The 22318-nt window shown below is 53.2% G+C and overlaps 1 protein-coding gene across 10 annotated transcripts in view; it reads right to left on the minus strand.

Moving 5' to 3' along the window:
• Window positions 1-21909, minus strand: part of Pkd1 (polycystin 1, transient receptor potential channel interacting) — a 48490-nt gene extending 26581 nt beyond the window's left edge. For 9 of the 10 annotated variants that reach the window (XM_021251306.2, XM_004873657.3, XM_087202762.1 and 6 more), the window contains exons 1-11: window positions 21426-21909; window positions 6990-7061; window positions 6786-6857; window positions 6315-6484; window positions 5399-6070; window positions 5081-5264; window positions 3709-3929; window positions 3380-3495; window positions 2069-2195; window positions 1519-1751; window positions 257-1012 (exon numbers count right to left, since the gene is read on the minus strand). In XM_021251306.2, the coding sequence (XP_021106965.1) occupies window positions 257-1012; window positions 1519-1751; window positions 2069-2195; window positions 3380-3495; window positions 3709-3929; window positions 5081-5264; window positions 5399-6070; window positions 6315-6484; window positions 6786-6857; window positions 6990-7061; window positions 21426-21640 (2838 nt within the window). In that variant the 5' untranslated portion in view covers window positions 21641-21909. The remainder of the gene's footprint in view (window positions 1-256; window positions 1013-1518; window positions 1752-2068; window positions 2196-3379; window positions 3496-3708; window positions 3930-5080; window positions 5265-5398; window positions 6071-6314; window positions 6485-6785; window positions 6858-6989; window positions 7062-21425) is intronic. The other variant, XM_087202761.1, reaches the window with a different exon arrangement.
• Window positions 21910-22318: the final 409 nt, after the last annotated feature.

A 22318-nucleotide genomic window follows, 5' to 3' on the forward strand; every position in this document is an offset into this window, starting at 1 on the left:
ACTCGCCTAGCAATCACAAGACCTGGGTTCACTCTCTAGCACCGCAAAAAAGAGAGAGAGAAAGACAGAAGGAGGGCGAGAGAGAAGGAAAGAAACTGCTCAATAGTCTCAGTGTCCCTGACAGGAGAGGCTAGAAAACAATGTGCTGACCACTGTGCCCCACTCCCACCTAGCCATGGAGCTTCTACATTGGCAAAGGGGTTCCCTCTGTATCTTTGCTGGGAGCAGGGGAGGTTGGATCACAGGCCACACTCACCACTAGGGCACCCTGTAGTACCCGGGCCTTGGGAACAGGTGTAGCATGGAGACCAAGGATGGGTTCCTCTGCCATCACTCTCAGGCTGAGGTTGGCCTGGCCAGCACTGTTCTGCACCACAATATCCACAGCATGCTCCCCGTGGCTGAGCCCAGGAAGTGCCAACACTGAAAACAGGGTGTTGTTGGTCTCTTGGGTACAGCTGGGCTTGAGGGAATCCAGCATAGTGGGGCAGGCAGCCTCCAAAGGTGCACTGACATTGCCCCCAGGCCAGTGAGCTGTGGCTGTAGCATTGGCACCAGAGTCCACCTGAAGCACCAAGACCGAGCCATTGGTTGGCACATAGAGTCGGCCATCAATGGCAGCCGGGTAGATGAGCCGGAGCCCAGCCACTGGGGAGATCACATTGAAGCTGCAGGAAAGGTTATGCCTGGATACACTGTTGCCCACTGTGGCCCGGACCTCATAGCGCCCGGGATGCTGCAGCCCAGGGTTGGACCTCAGGCCCAGCAGAGGGCTGAGCCGCTCGGTGGCTGTAACCAGCTGCAGGATACAGGCAGGGCCAGGCTGAGCATCATCCAGCAGGGTGGGCAGGTGAGCTAGCCAGTTGGAGGCATTGGTAGAGAGGTATAGGGCCTGGGGGCCAACCTGGCTGGGTGCCAGGGGACACTGCAGTAGGGCACCTGAACCAGCATCATGCTGTAAGCCAATGAGGTCACCAGGGAGCACAGGGATGTCCTGGCCATGGAAGGTTACCTATGGAAGAAGGAGGCAAGACTGTCATATTCTGCAGGCAAGGACCACAGGACCAGGGCAAAGATGGGCAGATAGGGATTCCACTGGGGTATCACCATCATTATCCATGTTTCAGAATCCCCACAGCCCAGGAACTCATGGCAGGCAGACAAAAAGGGCAAGCAGACAAAGGCTACATGATCCCAGAGAGGATACAGCAGAGTTGGGCTGCCTCAGGGGAGAAGGCCCTTCTCAGAGGACTCAAAGGCTGGAAAGAAGCTATTACATTAAAGGAGGGACTCCTCCTTCAGAAGACACAGTGAGGCAGGTGCTTCTTGTGTGGGGAGACAAGCAAAGGCACTCAGGCTGGTGGTGGGCAGGGACATGAAGGAGATGAGGGGAGGTGCTGCAGTGTTCGGAGGTATCATGTTCTCTCTGCCTGGTGGGAGACCAGGTCTTTGGGCAGCTGAGGGGAAGGAGGACTAGAGAACTGCTCAGAGGCAGACAGGTAGATTGGGGATACATACCGAGTACTGCATGGGGGGCCCTGCAGGCACAGAAAAAAGGAACTCTTTCCACAGAGCATAAGTGTGTCTGGGGAGCCTAGGCTCTAACACGGACTCATTGGCACAGGCCCAAAGGTGGCAGGCAGCATCCAGCGGCACACAGAGATTGGCACCAGGACACCAGCATCCCTCTGGCATACACCTGGGGGCTGGCTCAGTCCTGTAAACAGGCTCACTTTTATTTTCTGGAGCCCCTGCAAGGAGAGAAGGGATTCCAAGAGTCCTGGGTTACTAAGAGGCCAATCAGGGATGCCCTATCCACCTACTTCAATACTAGACCTACCCATGTAGCATTCCAGGCCCCTCACCTCCTCTGCCATAAGGCCAGCTGACTGACCCAGGGTAATCCCTCCCTCTACCATGAGGCAGGCCCCACCTAATCTGTCCGTGGGACACACAGCAAGGCTCTGTAGACCCCGTATCTCTCTTCACCTCCAGGCTAGGGACCAGAAGACCTGAGAAATGGGCCCACCCAAGCCCCCTGGCTCCCAATGCCATTGCAGAGGCCCACCTGCCCCTCCTGAAGGCCGGTACACCTGAAGCCGCAACTGGGCAGGCCCCTCAAGCTCCTGGGTCTCAAACTCAGCTGTAGTGAGGAAGCCTTCATGGCTGGGGCTCAAGCCAGGGAACACCATGACCTGGTGGACAGAGGGCCACCTCAGCTCCAGAAAACCCACCCCAGGGCCTGGACTCCTTGATCCCAAATACCAGGACAGAGGGGAGGAGGGACCTTCCTGAGGCCACCACAGGCATCATTTTGTGTCACTTGGAAGGAAAATTCAGATCAAAATCATCCATGAGCCCTACTGTGGTTTTACTCCTGGTCCCTTCCTATAGTCTTTTTTTGTAAATTAATTTTTATTAGTACATGTTTATAATAAATACAGACTGATTACATTCAGCAAGGGTGTTGGTACATGTAGTAACACATCTTAATTCTTTTTATGTACTCCCTACTGTGGTTTTAAAAATAATTAACTCAAAAACAACAACAACAACAAAAAATTAACTCAAAACAGTGATAGCAAACCTTTTCGAGTGCCCAAACTGCAACCCAAAACTCACTTATTTATCACAAAGTCTCAACACTGCAATTAAACCCGAATACTGACTAGTCACGCAAAAGCTCGGACAAGTTGCAAAAGCTTGGCTAATGAAGTGTGGCTTGTGGCATCATTGCCTGGCACCACTACTCCTTTCCGAGCATGTGCGTGGTGGCCCCTACGTGCACCACTAACCGAGGCTCAGCTGCTAGGGCAATGCTGGGGTGACTTTGCATGCCTGCTGTGGCATGTATTCATGTGCCATAGGTTCACCACTACTGACCCAGAGCAAGGGCTAGGAGAGCAGTAGTTCTTCCAGATAATGGGATTAGATGCTTTTTATCTCTGCACTACATGGAGTTTCCAAGTTATCCATGTTGGTCATTAAAACTGAAACAATCTCAGGGCCTGGAATTTAGCTCAGTGGCACTGTGCCTGCCTCACAAGTCCAAGGTCCTGAGTTCGATTCCCAGTACCCCCCCCACACACAAAAAACCAAACCCACAAAAAACCAAAACTGAAACAATCTCCCCAAAACCAACTTGTTCCTTTTTGTTGTTGTTTTTTGTTTGTTTTGTTTGTTGTTTGTCTTACCATATAGTCCAGGCTGGCCTCAAACTCACAGCAATCTTTCTGCCTCAGCCTCCCAAGTGCTGGGATTACAGGTGTGCACACTACCACACCTGGCTGCCAATTTGTTTTTAAAAGACACATAACAGCAGAGTAAGGCAAGGCCCTGGAGGGGGTATGTCCTCCAGAACAAAGAGGGGCCAGCCTACCTCCACGGGCTGCCGGGGTGGCAAGAGGCCTTCCTGTGGTGTCAGCAGAATCAGGGGGCCCTGCAGGCCGCCATCAGGCACTCCCATGAGGAAGTTCTCAGCATCCCACATGGGGCCTGGAGATGGTAATTATGCAGTGAGTGCCCATGCCAGGGTGAAGGGACAACAGGGGAACATCCAGGGTCGGGCCAGACCCGAGATTGAGCCACCTGGGAGCTGCCCCCCATACCACTCCCTCCATCTTTGTTTCCTCTGGTACAATCTCAGACCAAGCCCAAGAGCAGGTGCTCATCAAACACCTAGCCAACACTAAATGCTGGGAAACGCACCTCCAGGCCGCAGCTCACAGACGTAGCTATGAGGTGCTGAGCACAGGTCTGTGTTGCACTGTCCAGCAGGCCCCAGCCGCACACAGTGCTCAGCCGTGGCTGGGTGCGGCTCCCCAGGCAGCCAGTTTTGACAGCTCTCCAGGTTGAAGGCTTCGCCCTGGGGTGCCAGGCCCACCTCTGCCCCCTCCACAGCTGAGAAGCCAATCCATACATCCAGGCTCCTGTGGACAGATGGTAGGCAGGCCAAGCACTCGGGCTATGCTCCTCACAGCACCCTGGCAGGTGGGCTCTAGCACCATCATCATTTTCCAGATAGTGAAACTGAGGCTCAGATACATGAACTACCAAGCAAAGTCCATGGTAGCACCCATCCATGCCCATGAGGCCAGTGTGGCAAGGCCAAGGGCTCCACAGAAGGCTCTGCCTCAGATGCAAGGCCGTGGGCTATCCACACTTTGCCTTGCAGGTGCAGCATTTAGGAACCAAAACAGACTCATATCAGACCCCAAATGGGCTGACAGCACTGTCAAAGCAGGAAGCCCTTTCTGGAGGCAGGGTTCATGGATGTATGTATGGGCTCTGGCCCAGACACATAGAGGAAAAACATGGGAGGGAGAGAACTGCACTGGGCCCCAGAGATGACCTGCCTGGGAAAGGACCTTAGCCACTCTGGGCCTTAATTACATCTGGGCACTGAGGATAAACAGGGTATGACCCACTGGCAAAATAGGAATTCCCCACCCTTGCCCAGCACATGGACACCCAGAGAGTGGGCATATAGCCTCACCTCCCACACCAGCCACAGTGTACTCTGGGGCCACAACAAGGGTCTGACCCACTACTACTGGGAGGCTCATGTCCCCACAAGCACCCACCACGTTCTCCATGGTGTGGGTGGTATATGATACCCCTGCCCCTCTCTAAGCGGGGAGCAGGTACAGGGGCATAAGAAGCAGAAAGCAATTTCGGGGCCGGGGATTTAGCTTAGTGGTTCCGCCACCTGCCTTGCAAGCGCAAGGGCCTGAGTTCGATCCTCGGCACCAAAAAAAAAAAAAAAAAAAAAAAAAAAAGAAGCAGAAAGCACAACCTCCAGGGCATCCCAGGACCAGCCCTGTCAGGAGCGCCTAGAGTCCTCCCCTGCAGAGACAGGACAGATGGGAGCCTGACCCCAGCTCTCACTATGACACATGCCACAAGTGTTTACAGAAGCTACTCCAGCCCATGTCCACATCTGCACCTGTAGAGTTATAGGAACAGCCACCCATGGGGCAGGACAAGATCCCTCCAGCCTCCCCATCTTGACTTGGGCACTGCCCACACCCCCATCCTGGCAACCCCACCCTTCTGTGGCCTGGGGTGAGGGGGCAGGCACCTGGTAACCTGGGAGACCAGGAAGTGCTGGATTGCAGGACTGTCCACCATGGCCAAGGCGGCCCCAGCCCAGGCCCGGCACTGCTCCTGTGCCTGCAGCCAGGGCGCCTTCTCTGCCACCAGGCGGTAGCAGTGCCCATTGCCAGGGAAGATCTCCGTATCCGAGGGGCAGAGCGGGTGAACCACTGGGGGATGATGGACAGAGACCAGGCATCAACATGTGCCCATGACCAAAGTGTGGGCTCTCCCCAAACTCCAATCTTGCAGGGAAAGGGGAGGCAGAAGTGGTGACCTAGGGCCCAGCTTTTGAGGTACCTACCTTGGACTGGTTCCTCGTCCAAGGCTAGGATGCTGTAGGTAGCCTCAAGGTCTGAGCCTCCACGGTTCCGGATACCCAACTCAAGGCTCTCATCTCTGTGCACAGAGGACGGGCACACAAGCTCCAGGGCAGCAGGTGCCACCTCTACTTGCACCTCTGTCTCCAGTGTGGCTGAACCAGCCCCTAAGGCCAGTACTGCCATCACATGATAGTGTCCAGGCAGCACATAGCGGTGGGTGGCAGCAGGACCAGCCACGTCCAGCTTGGGAGAGCCATCGCCAAAGTCCCAGCACACGGTGCTGATGGGCAGGGAGGTGGTGGTGATGTGGAAGGCTGCTGGCTGGCCAGAGGCCAGGGGTCCATGGGGCCCCACCAGGGTGGCCCCTGGGGAAGCAGGGAAGACATGCTGGAGGAAGGTGGGGCCCCCGCAGGCAGGGATGGGTGGCAGGGGGCTGGAACACAGGGACAGACAGGCCATGGAGGTGTTGGGGGTCTGGGCTGCCCCACACAGACATTGGCCCTGCTCCGAGAGGGCTGCTAGGCCCTGGCCACCTAAGAAGCAGAAGGTGCTGCAGGCCTCAGGTGCCAGTGGGCCCCTGTGGGCAGTGGAGAAGGCCACCACCACCATGGTATCCGAGCTGTTGTCAGGGAGACAGCCAACGTACTCCTCACCTGGAACAGACACGCTGGTTGTAGGAGCCCACCTCCTCTTGGCTTCATCAAGCAGACAGCCTCCCTGGCACCCACTCCCACCCTAAATCAGACCCCCAGAGCCCCAGCCTCTTCACAGGGGCATTCATAACCCCACACACATCTCACCCTGGACCCTCTGCTGTTCCAGGAAGAGCTGTGGCCCCTTCCTGGCCTAGGTCCTGGCAAGGAGGCCAGACCTACCCTACACCTGGCCCACACTCACCACAGCTGCTATCCGGGAAGGGGAGGCTGAGGAGGGGCTGGCCGGCCAGGGGGCCTGGCCCTGTGCACGTAGCCTCCTCTGGCTGCACCACATGAATCCGCTGATCCTCTGTCCAGCGCCTCAGCCACACCAGACCACAGTCACACTCAAATGGGTTCCTGCTCAGGTTTCTGCAGCGGAACAGGTATGGGGGACCAAGCTGGGAGGGACTGCCCTGACAGAAAGGTCCCCACTGCCCTCCAGTGGGGCCTACAAACTGTCCCTGGGTCTGCTCTCAAATTTGGGAGGGGCAAGGGACCCAGTCAGGAGGGCACAGGGGCTTTTAGGGGACAGGTTGTACAGCTACTGACACCACCAAAAGCAAAGCAATTGGGCTGGGGATTTAGCTCAGTGGCTCCATGCCTGCCTGCCTGGCAAGCCCAAGGTCCTGAGTTCAATTCCCAGTATCAAAAAAAAAGCAAAGCAACTTACATTTCACTTAAATTAAATAAATTAGCAAATATTCCTTCTTCTAACGTAGAAATCTTATTGTTGCTTATGTCCCTGGAAGACAGGAGGGATTAAGCAGTGACAGGAACCCTTGTAATGATATGACAGGCAACTGCTACTTCCCCACCCTGAGTAAATCCCCAGCATGCTGGAGAGGTCAGGCACTGCCAAGGAGGGGACACTCACAGCTCCACCAGCGCTGAGAGGTTTGCCAGGAGCCCGACGTCCAGCGTCTGGAGCAAGTTGTGGGAGACGTCTCTGAGGAGCAGGGGAGCTGCAGGTCAGGACAGGCCACAGGGCCATCCCTGGTTCCACACTTAGGGGTGTAATAGCACCTCGAACCTGCAGCCTTCCACCCTCTGAACTCCCCATTTCCAGGGCCTGGGAAGGGGCTCTTCTTTTGTTTTGTTTTGTTTTGTTTTTTGGTACTGGGGATCGAACTCAGGGCCTTGTGCATGAGAGGCAGGCACAGTCCCACTGAGCTAAGTCCCCGGCCCTAAAGGGGCTCTTCTCTTGGAGGATCCGAATGAACACTCATCTGAGGAAACTGAAGCAGGAAAGTTGGTGCCCTCAGTGCTCTGTACCCATCTCACCCCTGCACTGAGTGCCACAGGACACAGCCATACAGAATTGCTGAATGGAAATGGCCTAGATGGGCATAGCCCCTTCTGTCCAGCCTCTCCCTGACAGGCCCAAGGGCCCATACCAACCACTTGCCGTACTCTAGTACGGTCTCATACCACCACATGGGATTCAGAATGCACAAGGGCTGCCAGGGTCCAGTTGCTGGAGGAACGACCTTAGGATGTACCCAAGACACAGTGGGGGCAAAAAGATAAGATAAATAGAAAGAAGGGGCCGGGTGGATGAGCCCACATCACAGTGATGTTGATGGTCTATAACAAACTTCAAGTTCAACACTACCAATTACAAAACCCACCGGGACAGTGATACAGCCCTGTAATCCCAGCACTCAGGAAGTTGAGGCAAGAGGTTCACAAATTCCAAGCCAAACTGGACTACACAGAAAAACCCTGTCTCAAAACTCCAAAAATAAAAATAAAAAATGAAAACCTTTACTGCACCTACAAGATGATACAAAGGTTTATCTGGATCAAACTATGAGAAGAATCATCAAGAAACATGGAAGAAGAAAAAAGAAACATGGAAATAGGAATTTGTGCTCTTTGCTACTGTGCCTTGCACCCAACCAACAGAGGGGAAGGAGCTATAACAAGCCTCTGGCTTTCAAGAACATGCAAGAGGGAAATAAGTCATAAACAAGCACAATGTGGGCACCAGAGCCAGGGCTCATCTTCACAACTCACAGATCACACAGAACCTAAGCCAGGATATACCAACCAAGAACACCAAGGAATAGTCACAAGTTTTCAGAGCATGAACCTAAGAGCAGAAACAAAGTATCAAAGACCAAAGAACCAACTACATCCAGAAACATGCAACCTAGCTAGGTACATTCGATAATCCCAGCACTCTGAGAAGCTGAGGCAGAAGGATTATGAGTTCAAGCTCACCCTGGGCAATTTAGCAACTTAGCAAGACCTTGTCTCAAAATAAAATAAAATAGGCTGGGGGTGTAGTTCAGTGCAAAGGCCCTGGGTTTAATTTCCAGTACCACAATAAACAAACAAGTAAGCAAGTAAGCAAACACCAAAAACATTCAACCTCCACAAAAAATATTATAAATAAAACCTGAAAACAAACAACAGGCTGGATGGCGCCAGTCACAATGACATATACCTACAGTCCTAGCTGCTCAGGAGGCTGAGGCAGGAGGATTCCTTAAGCCCAAGAGTTCTATACAAGCCTTAGCAACATTGTAAGACTGTCTCAAAACAAACAAATCCAAAAAAAAAGCACTACGAGCTGGGAAAAGTACTAGTAATTTGGATTATTGACTAAAGACCAATATTACTCTTGCTACGAACATTAAACCATGAAGCAAAAGCCACTACTCCATTTTTTAAAAAAGGAAGAGCTGGGCATGATGGCACAACCCTGTAATCCCAGATACTCAGGAGACTGAGGCAGGAAGATTAGAAATTCAAGGTCAGTTTGGGCAATTTAATGAGACCCTGTCTCAAAATTTAAGCATGAAGCCTTAAATCCAATCCAAATTACCACAAAAGAGAAAAAAAGAAAAAAATGGGCTAAATGCAAAAATGCAATTAATAAAAGTATAAATGGTCACAGACGTGGAAGGAATACTCAATCTTCATAGTATTTAGAGAAATACCAACAAAAACAACCCACAATAACACTTTTTATCTAAGTTGTGAGCATGTTAGAAATCAGTCCCCAGCTCAGGGTACATGGATGGAAGTGACCCATGTGCTCCACCCCCATGAAACTGGATGACTATCCCACTAGGCCTTTCTAGGCAGCATGGTCCACCTTTGAGGTGTTCCACTCTACCCACCAACCCCACCTCCTTGAGAATCCCTGGTGGAGGCAAGGGCCATGGTCACCCCTGCTGTCTACCTTCTGGCATTCTTTCTATCCATTATTCCTAACCCCCAGACTCAGTGGGGCCACTAGGATGGGGTTCTCTGGACTACTCTGACTCAGTGGACACTTCTTGGTCCTGCCCAATCTGCTATCACCCTACAGTCTCCAACCCATGCAGCCTGGATCCCCAACCCACCCCCACTCACAGACCTTCTGCTCTCCTAGGTAGGGATCACCATTCACCACACAAGACTGCACTTGGTGCTTCTCACTAGCCCAGGTCTTCCCAAAAATAGCCACCCAGCTGCTGAAGCCAGGGGTCAGGAAATAGAGTCTGCCTCCACCCTTTCCCAGCCCTAGCACAGTCCAGGCCACCCAACCCAGCATCTTCCTGGACAATGCCCTGGCTTCTGCTGGCCACATCTTGCCACTCCTATCTGAGCTCCCACAGGAGAGGCTATAGCAATGGTTGTGCCAGATAGACCAACTGCAGACAGACCTAAGCAGAGATTTCTCAGTGGCTGCAGTGATGTCAAAGGAATCTGTACTTTCAGGGGAAGCAGGCTGTGGGGCTGAGCAGCAATGGTCCTGGGAAGGAAGGTGAACTAGAGACCAGAAGCTCGACCAGGGGACTGGGCAGCACCAGGAAACTTCTGGCCCAGTCTCCTATAAACAAAAAGAGGAAGAACCCCAAGTGTTCTTCCACATCCTGCTTTCTGGAAAGTTCATCCTGAGTGGCAGCTTCTGGGGGTTATCTGAGAAAGCAGGGTAGGGGGAAAGGTCAGCCTTAGAGCCCCAGCAACCTGTCCTGATGTCAGGACACTACCACCCCTCCCGACTGGTTCTCCACTGAGACCAGTTCAGTGGTAGTGCACCCAAAGTTTCTCACCCAAGAAACTCCCCTACCACCAGGGATTTTTCTCCAGAACCTGCCTAGGCCATGGCTGTGGCACAGAAAAGCAAAGAGGGTCTGGGACCCTGCTTGGTCAGTCACCCCAGTCTAGGACAAAACAGAGCCTGGACAAAAGCCAGATGCTATACCTTGGCCCATATCCCCAGGGTAGGAGCATCTACATGGACAGGATATGGTAATGTAAACTGCAGGTGGACACCAGGGACATTAGAGAAGTACCCAGGAGTCATCAACCAGCCCTGCTGCCCATAGACACAAGACCCTGAACAACAGCTTTCCATATCTGCATTTGCTGCTGCCATCACAGTTCTGGGTGAACATCAAACCCTGACTAGCCTCATTTCCCAGTGCCTTGGGCTTCCTTCATATCCCCAAGTGATGTCATCATAGCCTGATGCCTTGGCCCCCACACTCTAGGTTTCTGCAAGGATCAGGGAGTTGATGCAGCAGGCACTAGGTCCCCTGACAGAAAGGACACAGAAGCAGGAGCACCAAGGAGAGTCAGGTGGCAGCTGTCCCATAGCCGCTCACCCCTTATCAGGAGGAAAGCCAGCAGCCTAGCAGGGGTACCCCAAAGACGTCTGGGCCAAGTGGGGTCCAGTTGGACCCTCTGAGCTCTAATGCCTAAACCAGTAGCTTCCAGGGACCTTGCAGCCAAAATTGAGCAGGCCAGCTCAGGATGGGGGCAAGGGGACTGGGGAATCACATACAGGCAGGCAGATGACCGTGGCACTAAGAGACACATGTCACATGGGTATGGTGGTGCATGACTATAATCCTAGTATATGGAACACTGAGGCAGGTGGACTGCCATGAGCTCAAGGCCAGCTTGACCTATACACCGAGACCCTGTCTCAAAAACAAAAAAAAAAAAGAGAGAAAACATTTCACATCCCTGGTAGGCCTGCTCCCCACTGCCTAAGGCACTCAGGCACTAACTCCACAGTCTGTGACAGAGGTGTGAGAACTCCTTCTGACTGTCCTCTCTGCCTGTTGCAAACTGGCCAAGTGTGCTGAGAGGGGTGAAGATCCCATTGTACCTCATATACCAACACCCTCCTTCTCCTCCCCTTGCCTTTCAGATCAAACATTCTAAGGAGGGACACCTGGTGCCACTGGGGCTAGGCATCACACTGCACATATTGGGTACACCTGACATGGCAAGTGGGCTTCCCACTTGGGAGTATGTACACCACCCAGGAATGTCTCAGGGTCTGGCTCCCAATTTTCCTACCCACACAGGGCTTACCTCTAGGCCACACAGCAGGGGTAGGCAGGTAGTCTCAAGGGTGGCTTGCTGGAGAGGGAATGGCCAAGTGTTTGAAGGTGTGCACTGGGTTGTGCAATGGGAAGCCAAAGAGGGCCACTATACATGCTTCAAGCACTGGACAGGTCCAAGGACACCTCCATTCTAGAGCTGCAAAAACAGACCTCAGACAAGCCTGACCCTGACCTGCAGCTGAATGGCCTCAGTTGCCTGCTCTGCTGAGGTGGGGAGTGGTGAGGATGCCCACTCCCCAATCCAGATGCTAGAAGAGGTGTGTGGGCCAGCTGGAGCCCCCAAGGAAACATCTGCACATTCCAGAAGCATGTGGTCAGCAGAGAGCCAAGTGCCAGGCCCAGCACCCCCGCCCCGCACTGGCCGCCGTACTGGAAACTGGGCTCAGGAGAAGGCTGAGGGGCCGTCTGCGGACATTATGTAACCCACTCCTCCAGAGCCAGCCTCCTCTCTCCAGCAACCAGGACAGCAAGGTGGTTGGGGGTCCCCATCCCTGGCCAAGCCAGCCTGCCCCATCAGCTCCCTGGTGGAAACAGGCTCTCCTCAGCTCAGCTGAGCACCTGGAAATATCCCTCCAGGAGTCAGAGCCATGGTAGAGGCAAAGAGAGGCCATAGTAAGGGCCTCCCCTGCTCAGCCTGGCAGAGGAGAGAAGGGAGGAACGGTCTCTGCTGGCCTCACCACAGAACCTTTCAGCACTAATGCACTTTCCTTTCAGGAGCCCAGCAGCTGCGCCAGAACACCCTCGCTCTGCCTCTTTCCCTTTGCTTTCTTTGATTTTGTTCTCTTCTATTTATGGCGAGTGAGGCTGGCTTGGAGCCCCGGAAATGATGTTTAAATTAATGAATTCAAGTTCAAGAGACAGAGTTGAAGAAAAACATGCAGAGAACAATGCGGGGGGGGTCCTAGGCTACACCCACCTTGCATTTCCAGGGAAAAAGGGGCAGGAGGCCAGCCAGACCCACCCCTGCTCTGCACTCCGATGCCCACCTCCCACCTGGCTCCAAACCAGGGCTCAGCAAGCAGCAGGGGCCCAGCCTTTGAGACAAGAGAGAAAGGACAACCTGGGTTGGGACCTAAAGGTCTCAGTCCCAAGGCTAGGACAGGGGAGCAGAAAGATCCCCACATGTCACAGGGCATTCTGTGGGGTCTGCCTGTCCTACAGAGCCCTGCCCCCCAGCTGAACTATCTATCACCATGATGAGATGAGGGATAGTGACATAGCCCACCTAGAATCCTCCTGGGACCCACAGGCAGGGATGAGAGGCTCCAGCATCAGAGCCAAAGGAAGTGTGGGGAGTGCGCATGGATGGCGGGGGGGGGGGGGGGGCGCTTCCTGCACTGTGAGGGAAAAACACACCACAGCCCCAGAGAGTGCTGTCCCAAGAGCCACCCACTTGTCCAGGCATTAACAGAACTAGGGTGGACAGCTAGGCCCACCCCCTCATCTGCAGCTGGAATCCTGGAGCCTCCCTTACAGGGGAAGGGTAGAAAAAGGATCAATGCTGAGAGACCTTCCAAACTCCTCTTGGTACCCTGACTCACAGCAGCTCAGCACTAGGACTGCCTGTGGGTCATATCCCATCACATCCAAGAGGGCAGCACAGCACCAGCCTATTCTCCAGACAGGAACCCTGAGGCTCAGGGAGACCTGCCTCTACCCCTACGTCACCCTAGAGAAGTCCAGGGGTGCCCAGCAGACCTAGGTTGTCCAAGGAGAAAGTTGGGGATCCTTGCTTTTCAGGGGCTTCAGTCCTCTGCTGTGGGCAGGAACACTAGGCCAGCTGGTATTCTCATTACTCCCATTATTCACTCAGCTTTCAGGTATGGCCAATGGCATTAACCTGCCCACCCAGAGCTATGAAGCAGCATGGAGCCTCAGGACCCTTGAGCCCACTCCACTCCCACAACTGTGACACACTTCCTGGCTCTAACCCTTGCGAATACTGCAAGCAGAAGGAAGAGCTGGCTTCTGCCCTAGGAGGACCTAGGGACAAAGCCCTTCCAATGCAGCCTCATAGGATCCAACCTGTCTCCAGAGCAGGGAGCTGCTAGAGCTGGGGTCAATGCTCCACCAGGGCTGGGAGAAAAGAAGCCCTCCCCCTTGGCTTCCATGTGCAGCCCCTCTCCCTGGCACTGTTACCCAGGCACAGTGGGGCCCCCTGGAAAAGATGGCTGCCAAGCAAGAGAGAACGAGGTGTTCCAGAAAGGACATGAGCTGCATTTTCCAGCTGCACCCCATCCTGCAGGGGGATGCACGCCCCACTACTGCGCCCACGCCTGGCTAGGTCAGGAGGATTGTCGAGCCCAGACGGCCGCCACCCCAGACGGCTGCTGCGGCAGAAGCGGGATGTTTTCATTCCAGAATGCTAGGCAGGCAGCCGTCTGGGCTCCGGCTGCTGGCGCTGGCTGCTGGCGCTGGCTGCCGCCACAGTGTTCCAAAGAGGAAAATGTGCATCTCCATCCAAAATGGCCTCCTCAGTGGAAACCAATCCCAGACAGACTCTCCCTCAGGAGCTGGGGTCTCTTTGCATCCTGCCTATTTGGCAGAAACACCCCAGGGTGGAAGGGTAAAAGCAGCAGCAGGCATGTCCACCAGTCCTGGGGGAAGCCCAGGGAGGGGTTGGCAGAGGTGGGACCCACATTTGGCATTAGCCACACAGCTGTCTCAAGATGGTGACCTAAGATATGCCCACACATTGGGCAGTGGGAGGGAGGAGAAGGCTCCATGAGAAGTCCATGGGACGACACCCTGATCTCAAGCTTTAGAGAGAAAAACCATAGAAGAGTCTCTAGAGGATCTGGAAGGGGTAGAAATGAGGCTCACATACACTTAGTACAACCTCCCAAAACGCTCCCAAAGACTCAGCAACATCCACCAGAGACACTTGCACAAAGATCTGCCAGTACATGTATGATGGCCAAGGCTGGCAGCAGGGCAACATACTGTCATAAGCAGGGATACTGAGCAGAGTACAGGAGACAGACAAATCATCATTATTCAGGAAAAAACGAAGAGGTAAAATGGGAGGTTGTGCACTGCATGTTGCCTACTCCACATAACTTCACTGTCACACACATTTGAATGCATCAGAAAACATAAAAGCTGAGATAAAAACAAGCAGGAAACCAAGTGCTGTGTGTGTGCCAATAGTCTCAGCACTCAAGAGGTGAGACCAAGCCAGGTGTGGTAGTGCACACCTATAATCTCAACACTTGGGGTCGGGGATTTAGCTCAGTGGTTCCAGAGCCTGCCTCACAAGCGCAAGGTCCTGAGTTCAATCCCTGATACAAAAAAAAAAGAAAAAAAAGAACACTTGGGAGGCTGAGGCAGAAGGATCAGCCTTGGTTCACAGTAAGTTTATGGCCAACCTGACCTACCTAGCAAGACCTCATCTCAGAGAAAAGAAAAAAAAAGAAGAAGAAGAAGAGGAAATATGACAGGCCTCATGAATGCCCACAGCCTTTGCACTGAAGGCACCTCTCAGATCAGACCAGGGAAGACAGGAAGACTTCTAAACTTTTGGGCTTCTTGATTCTTGAGCTAGGTGCTGAGGCACGTATAGGAGTCTGCCTACTCAGACTGATCTGTTCTTCCCCCATCTGCCACAGCATCTGATCCGTGCACGTCTCATCCTTAGGCTCTTGTGTTCCACCTCCCCCCAGCAGGGCAGGCCCTGGGGTCTGGCTCTTGGTGGCTGATAGCTAAGGACAAGGCAATGGGCCCCCAGAGACCATAGAGAGGAGAATCAAGGAGGCCACCTGAACAATGGCTATGATTATTGGGCTTGCCAGTGACTGAGTCTTGTTGATGAATGACATAGCCTTAACTCTGAGGTCCTTCAACTCTGTAAGATGCATGTAGCCATGGTGCCCATTTTACAGACAAGGAAACTGATGCTCAGAGAGGCTAATAACAAGGCCAACATCATACAGGAAGTGGAGGACCTGAGATATGAACACAGGTCTGACACCAAGTCCCCACACCTCCCTCTGGAAGCTAAAAGGAAACTATCCAGGACCAGAGCAGAGACGGCTGGAGAGTCCAGGGGAAACTAGTGGGAAGGCATGGGCAAAGAGCCTCGGCAGCCCCTAGGTCGCTCAACAAATTCTTCAAACACACCACAGGTGCACTCCAGGAGGCTCCATTGTCACCTCTCCCTGGCAACCTACAAACCAGGATACTGCATGTAGTTGGGGATAGGGGAGAGTCCTGCACCAGAGCATGCTGATCTCATCACCTCTGCCACAACTCACTGGCTATGTGCCCCTTAGGAAGTGAATCAACCTCTGGTAAGCTCAGTTTCCTGGTCAGTAAAATGGGACCAAGAATGGCTCCAGCCCCACAGTACCACAGTAAAATGCCTATGAAAGGACATAAAGGGCTTAGCACAGGATTCAGTATAAGGTACCACAGAGGACAAGGAGGCAGCAGGGGCCTATAGCTCCTTGGTAGTCCCTTCAGAGAATTTTAAAATTCAGATATAATTCACACACCAGAAAGTTTACCCTTTGAAGATATACAATGCAGCAGTTTTCAATATATCCAAAAAGTTGTACAACCATCACCACTATCTAATTTCAGGACATTTTCATCATCCCAAAAAGAAACCCCATCTTCTTTGGCCATCACCCCCTCACCATCCTACCCTTCCCCCACTATCGGCAACCATTTAATCTGTTTTCTGTCTCTGTGAATTTGTCTATTCCAGACTTTTCACATTAAAGGAGTCATAGGACATGTGGCCTCTGGAGTAACTACTTCATCGAGCACCATGTTCTCAGCCCCTACATGCCCTCCCCATGTATTGCTGCTTCCACCATACCAGGATGAACATACCCCGAATCTGCATGGCGCACCCCGGTGTTCCCACTCATTGTTGACAAACTTTTGGGGTGTTAGGCAGGCATGGTAGAGCACAACTGTAATCCCAGCACTCAGGAGGCTGAGGCAGGAGGATCACCACAAGTTCGAGGCCAGCCTGTGCTACATAGTGAGTTCAAGGGCAGCCTGGCTACATAATGAGACTCTGTCTCAAAAAAAACAAAGAAAACTTTTAGGGTGTTTCCACCACCCAGGTACTGTAAATAATGCAATGGTAAATGAGTGTATCTTCGCGTGACATTATTTTAATTTTTCTTGGGTATATACCCAGGAGTGGAGAAGCAGAGTCCTACAAAACTCCACATGTGATCATTTGAGGAGCTGCCACGCACTTTTCCACAGAGCTGTACCACTTCACAGCCCTCTCAGGAAAGGATATGGCTTCTCATTTCTCCCCAGCCTCAGCAACATTTGTGATTCTTTTTGACAACCGCATCCTAGTGGGTATGGAGTGGTGTCTCACTGTGGTTTTGATTTGCATTTCCCTAATGACGTACCAACAATGAGCATCTTTTCCTATGGTTGTTGGCCAGTGGTGTTTCTTCTGTGGAAAAATGTCTGTTCAGGTCCTTTCTCCATTTTCGGTTTTTGTATTTTTTTTTTTTTGGTACTGGGGATCAAACTCGGGTCCTTGTGCTTGTGCAACAGGCAGCGAAACCACTGAGCTAAATCCCTGGCCCCTTTCTCCATTTTTTACAGAGCCATTTGGGTTTTTGTTTGTTTTGGTTTTTTGAGACAGGGTCTCACTATGTAGCTCAGGCTGGCCTTGAACTTACTATGCAGCCCAGGCTGGCTTCTAATTTGCAATGATTCTCCTGCCTCAGCCTCCCAAGTACTGAGATTACAGGCATGCATTGCCCCGCCCAGTCAGGGCCATTTGTTTTGTAACTGAGAACTAAGAGTTCTCTGTATGTTCTGGACACAAGTCCCATGTCAGGTGGATGATCTGCACATGTTTCTTATCCTCAGAAACATTCTTGCAGCATGATGCTCATGTGCTCCTGCAGGCCACCAGCTCCTGGGGGTTTGCAGGGTGCAGAGGTTCTGGGGTGCATCTATTCAGGTCTCCAAGTGTTGCAGAGGAAGGCAGGCTATACTTGAGATATTTCCCTTGCCTAGAAAATAAGCACCGTTCTCCTTCTTCCACTTGGCAACCAAATATAGAAGTTCATTGTTGTTCTCATTTCTGGCAAGCTAAGAAACTAATGTTACCTTTCACATTCTGTTCTGAATTCTCAAAGGTGACAACATGTGTGAGGCAAAGCTCAGAACCCAGAGGGCCAGCCAGCAGCACTTGCAGGGTGCAATCCTCCCCTGCAACTCCACAAAGCAGCTAGGGTTCCTTCTAGAAGGTGCTGGTCATGCTGTTTCTCTTCTAGACCTTTTAATGCCCTCCCCATCTTCTCTCCCCATAAACACCCTACCTTCTGCTGCTCTACCACCTCATGCCTTAGGGACTTCATGCAGCTGTTCTCTTGCCTAGAATGCTCTTCTGGGCCCTGGGCAGCTCCTATACAAGCTTTGAGTCTTGACTTCAATGTCACCTGCCACTGAGGTCCTTCCAGGCCCCTTCCCTATCATCTGTCTTTGTCTTTGTAGAATCCATGTCAGTTTAATGTGGCCTCTTCCATGAGAACTGAGCCCAGCAATGGTCTCACGGACCCCTGATACAGGGCTGGACAAGCCACAGCTGGGCCCTCCATCTGGTGAAGGCTCATGGAGGCTCACAGCTGAGCAGAAATCCCTCAAGCTTCAGTGACAATCCATAGTCCTGGCTCTCAGGCCCCAGAAGAACTCTGCTGCCCCTGAAACAGCAATGCACGTGGCAGGTGCAATCTAATACATTAGGCCCAAGCTGGCCCCCACCAAGCCCTGGGCTCCGTGCACAGATGCCTGCCTTCTCTCACACCTCTATCCAGGACACAGACACCTAGTGCTAAACCTACTCCCACCAATCTCCTGTTATTAAGAAGTCCAGGCAAGAAAGGACAAGGCCCTAAATACTCTCACAAACAAAACACTCTAAAGGTCCTATATTTAAAACCAGTGAACAAAGTACTGAGTCCCTAGTATGTGCTTCATTCAACTCCCAAAACATTCACAAGACAATAAGCAAAGGTAAGCCCCTGGCCAAAATTAGAGCCACAAGCCTCCCAAGAAGTGATCCCCCAAAGCAATCAAAGCTGAAGCTGGTCAATTGCTTACATCTAGAGTAGCGCCATCCAGAAGAGCCTTCTGCAATGACAGAATGTTCATGTTGTAGCCACTGGCCACAAGAGGCTCCAGAGCACTTGACGTGTAACTACCCACACAAATATCCAACTCCCAACTTACAGAGATGGAGAGGACAGAAACACACCCAAAAGCACTGCAAAGTGACAGCTCAGAGACAACTGGGAACCCAGGGTCACAGAAGCCAGTTTATTCAATAAATTCCAGAAGGGGAAAGAGAGGTGGAGAAGGAGCATAACCATCAACAGAGACTTAAAAGGCATCAGCTAATTACATTGTGCACACTACTTTATTGAGACTCTAATTCAAACTACCAAAAAAACAAAATGAAAACTTGAACACACTGGACATTTACTGAGCTAAGAAGAAATAAAATGGCATAACAATGAGTTTTAGGTGTGCTTAGGGAGTTGTGATACACTTCAAGATGCTCACAGATTAAAAACCAGAATTCTGGAAATTATTCAAAACATGGAGGAGAGTTGATATGGGAGAGGAGGTGAGATTCATCACCTTGTTTTGCCTACTTTTCTCTATAAGGAAGCTTTAAATTCTCCATAGCAAAACTTCAAAAATAGTGCAGCAGCAACATTTTGCCAATAATGTCATCTGCCAATCTGCCACCTCACAGCAGCATCATTTTAACCCAAGAAAGACTGGAAGGCTGTAGTGTTGAAGCCCAAGCCATCCTCCCATCTGTTCTACTTCACATCAGGCTGGCCAAGGAGCCACAAACAGAGGTGCCCAAGCCCCCTAGAGAGGGGACTCCTGGTGACAGGAGAAGCCAACACTCCCAGGGCACCTAAACCTATGTGGGAGGCTGCCATGTGTCCATGGCCTCTCCCTTGGAGAAGTCCCAACTGCCTCCCTGGGGAGTTTCCTGGGTTAAAAACCCACTGAACAGAGTTGGAGGTGTAGCTCAGTGGTGCCATGCCTACCTGGCAAGCACAAGATCCTGAGTTCAATCACCGGTATCAGAAAAACAAAAAACAAAAAAACCCCATTGAACATATAGATGGTAGCCTGGAGGACCAGCAAGGGGATCTCAACACCTCCCCTAAGGCTTCAGTTTCCTATGTGTCCCCCTCATCTCTGGAAATGTTTCAGAAGCAGCCTTGAGGGTAGAAAGAAGAATGTGCAGTCTCCTCCATTCCTCACCCATCTCTCCATGTGAGGTCACCCTGATGTCCTATCACACACTGAGAGGGGCCAGCACTCTAAAAATCCTGCTGCCTCAGGCCAGACCAGGCTACCAGCTCCCAGAAAACTCACTTACCAAAGCCCGTCAGAGCTTAAGGGGGCACACAAAACAACAGCCTGAGAGTGGATAGTGCTACAGACCCCTCATCCTTTATTTCCTGGATAGCTCCTGGGAGGCTAGCAGGGACCCACCAGGGCCTGGGGATATGGGAACAACCCAGATGAGCCAGGCCTGACTCTAAGAGCAACCAGTTGGCAGAGACTGAATACCCTCACCCACAGCATCCAGAAACAAAGGGTGGAGTGGATCTGATGCAATTCTGTGGGCACTGCTGGCGGGCAGGAGGGGGCCCATCTCCAAGAGACAGTGGCGCCACAGTTGCTTCAGTGGTCAAGGAGCACAATGACAAGCCCAGAATGGCCCCCAACCACAGTTCCCAGCTAGCCGTGGAGAACTTGAGAACTTGCTCTTTGCTACCCCAAGACTATTAAGCAACACACCAAGGACAAAGGACTTCCCTATTAAAGGCAGCTCCACACTGGAGTCACCGAGGAGCATTACAAAACCAAAAGGCAGACCAGAGCCTTCCTCCAGATTTAACAGGTCCAGGATGTTACAAGCTCCCTCAGGAGATTCCAGGAGGGACTCTGGCCTGAGGTGCCTAGAAGTGCCCAGGAAATACAAGGAGTTGGGACTAGCAGGCCTTGAGACTCTCCCCAGCCCCGGGAACAAATATCTACAATCTCAGTCCAATCCTGGGTCCTGACACCTCATAGGTCCAATCCTCCATCACCATGTCCATGCTGTGATACCTTGAACAAGTCTCATCACATCTCCAGAGCTACTTTCCTCAACTGCAAAACTGAGGTCTTAACTGTATCTACTCCAAAGAAATCAAGTGTGACTATCTCTAAGAGCTTTGGCACAGGCCTGGCTCAGGGATTCTCTCAGTAAAGTCTGCCTACTATTATTACCTCCACAGTGTAAACCTGACAGTCCCTTGGGCGTTTTACCCCTCCCACTGTTCCCAGAATATCGCTGCAATAGAGCACCTGAGGGCCTTCAAGACCTTGGCTGGTCTGTCGGCCCACTTCCCACCCTTCCCCAGCCCTCTACATCACGCTTGCAGTTGCCACACATGGCCACGTCCAAGACCTTGCCTTCCTCACACCTCAGGTTCCCTCCTCTCTTCCTTTGGCCCCACCCCTTGACCCTTCTTTACCAACAGGACAATTCTACAGCGTCCATCTAACACCTGCCCCTCTTCTGGGACCTTGACAGAAACACCGCTTCTCAGAAAATCCTCAAGCCCCAGGCCACATCCCAGTTAACCTCTAATTACTTTCTAGCTAGCGTGTGTTTTCTCCACGTACCTAGACCTTCCCGCCCCGCCCCACACACTGTCAGCTCCTGTTCGCTTCGAAGCCCACAGCTAGGGATTTCTGTTGTCAGAGGAAGCAGGACTTCTGGCCTCCCCCCGCTCAACCCCGGCCAAACCGGCTGCGGTCCCAGATTTTCCTTATTTAGTCGGGTCGACCGCGCCGCGCCGGAGCCTCGCCCTGGGAGCGGCCTAGACCCGCTGCGATGCTCTCCCCACCGCCCGGAGCCATGGCAACTGCCCGCCTGCCCAGGCCCGGATACTCACAGGGCGGTGGTGTCCGCGGGGATGCGCAGCGCGGGCCCGAGCGTCCGCAACCCGCGGCCTGAGCAGTTGACGCGGCAGGCGGCTCCCGGCGCCGGGCCACAGAGACAAGGGGGCGCACACGGCCCGCAGCCGCGCCCGGGGGCCCCCGCCAGCCCCCCGAGCCACAGGCCCAGGCCCAGGGCCAGCGCCAGCCGGGCGGGCGCGCCAGGCGGCATCGTCAGCGCAGGGCGCGCATGGCCCCGGCGGCCAGAGGCCTGCCGGCTCGCCGACCGCCGCGGCTCAGGCAGGGACAACGGACGGCATGGCGGTGAGCAGGGCGGGATCCGGTGGCGACTGCGGCCTGTCTGCTGCGCTACGCCCGCTCGGGGTCCTGGGCCGCCCGCTCGCGCGCTCGCGTCGCACTGCGGGCCCCTGGCGAACTCCCCCCCACCCACCCCCCTGCCGCGGGGGCGGATCCTGCCCAAGCTCAGTCCCCGAGCCGCCCCGTCTGCCTGGGAGAAGGGCGGGAGGGGCGGGTTGCTCGGGCTCCGCCCCTGCTCGGTAGCGTCACCTCAGGACAAGGAGGCCATAAGTTCCGCCCCATACCCCATAAGGAAGGCAGGGGCGGGCGCCGGGAGTGGTGTCAGAAAGCTCCATCCCTCGCCCTGTGGTGCGGCCGCGGCGACAGTGGGCGGGATGTACTCAGGCTCCGCCCCCTGCTCAATCTAGGCCGTAGGCCTTGCGAAATGGGCGGGCTCTGGTGGCTCCGCCTTCCTTCCACCTACGCCCGAGGCCCCGCCCCACATCCCTCCCCCCGCCTCTACGGTCTTCCTTGCACTCTTGCCAGGTCAGGCTGGTCTCCCGGCGCGCTCCTGAGGTTCTCATCTTAGTTTCCAGCCTCTCCCCCAGTCAAC

The sequence above is a fragment of the Heterocephalus glaber genome, unplaced genomic scaffold, assembly GCF_053883595.1.
Source record: "Heterocephalus glaber isolate CG9 unplaced genomic scaffold, H.glaber_assembly_v1.0 deba00001781, whole genome shotgun sequence".
In the NCBI taxonomy this organism is placed as follows: Eukaryota; Metazoa; Chordata; class Mammalia; order Rodentia; family Bathyergidae; genus Heterocephalus; species Heterocephalus glaber.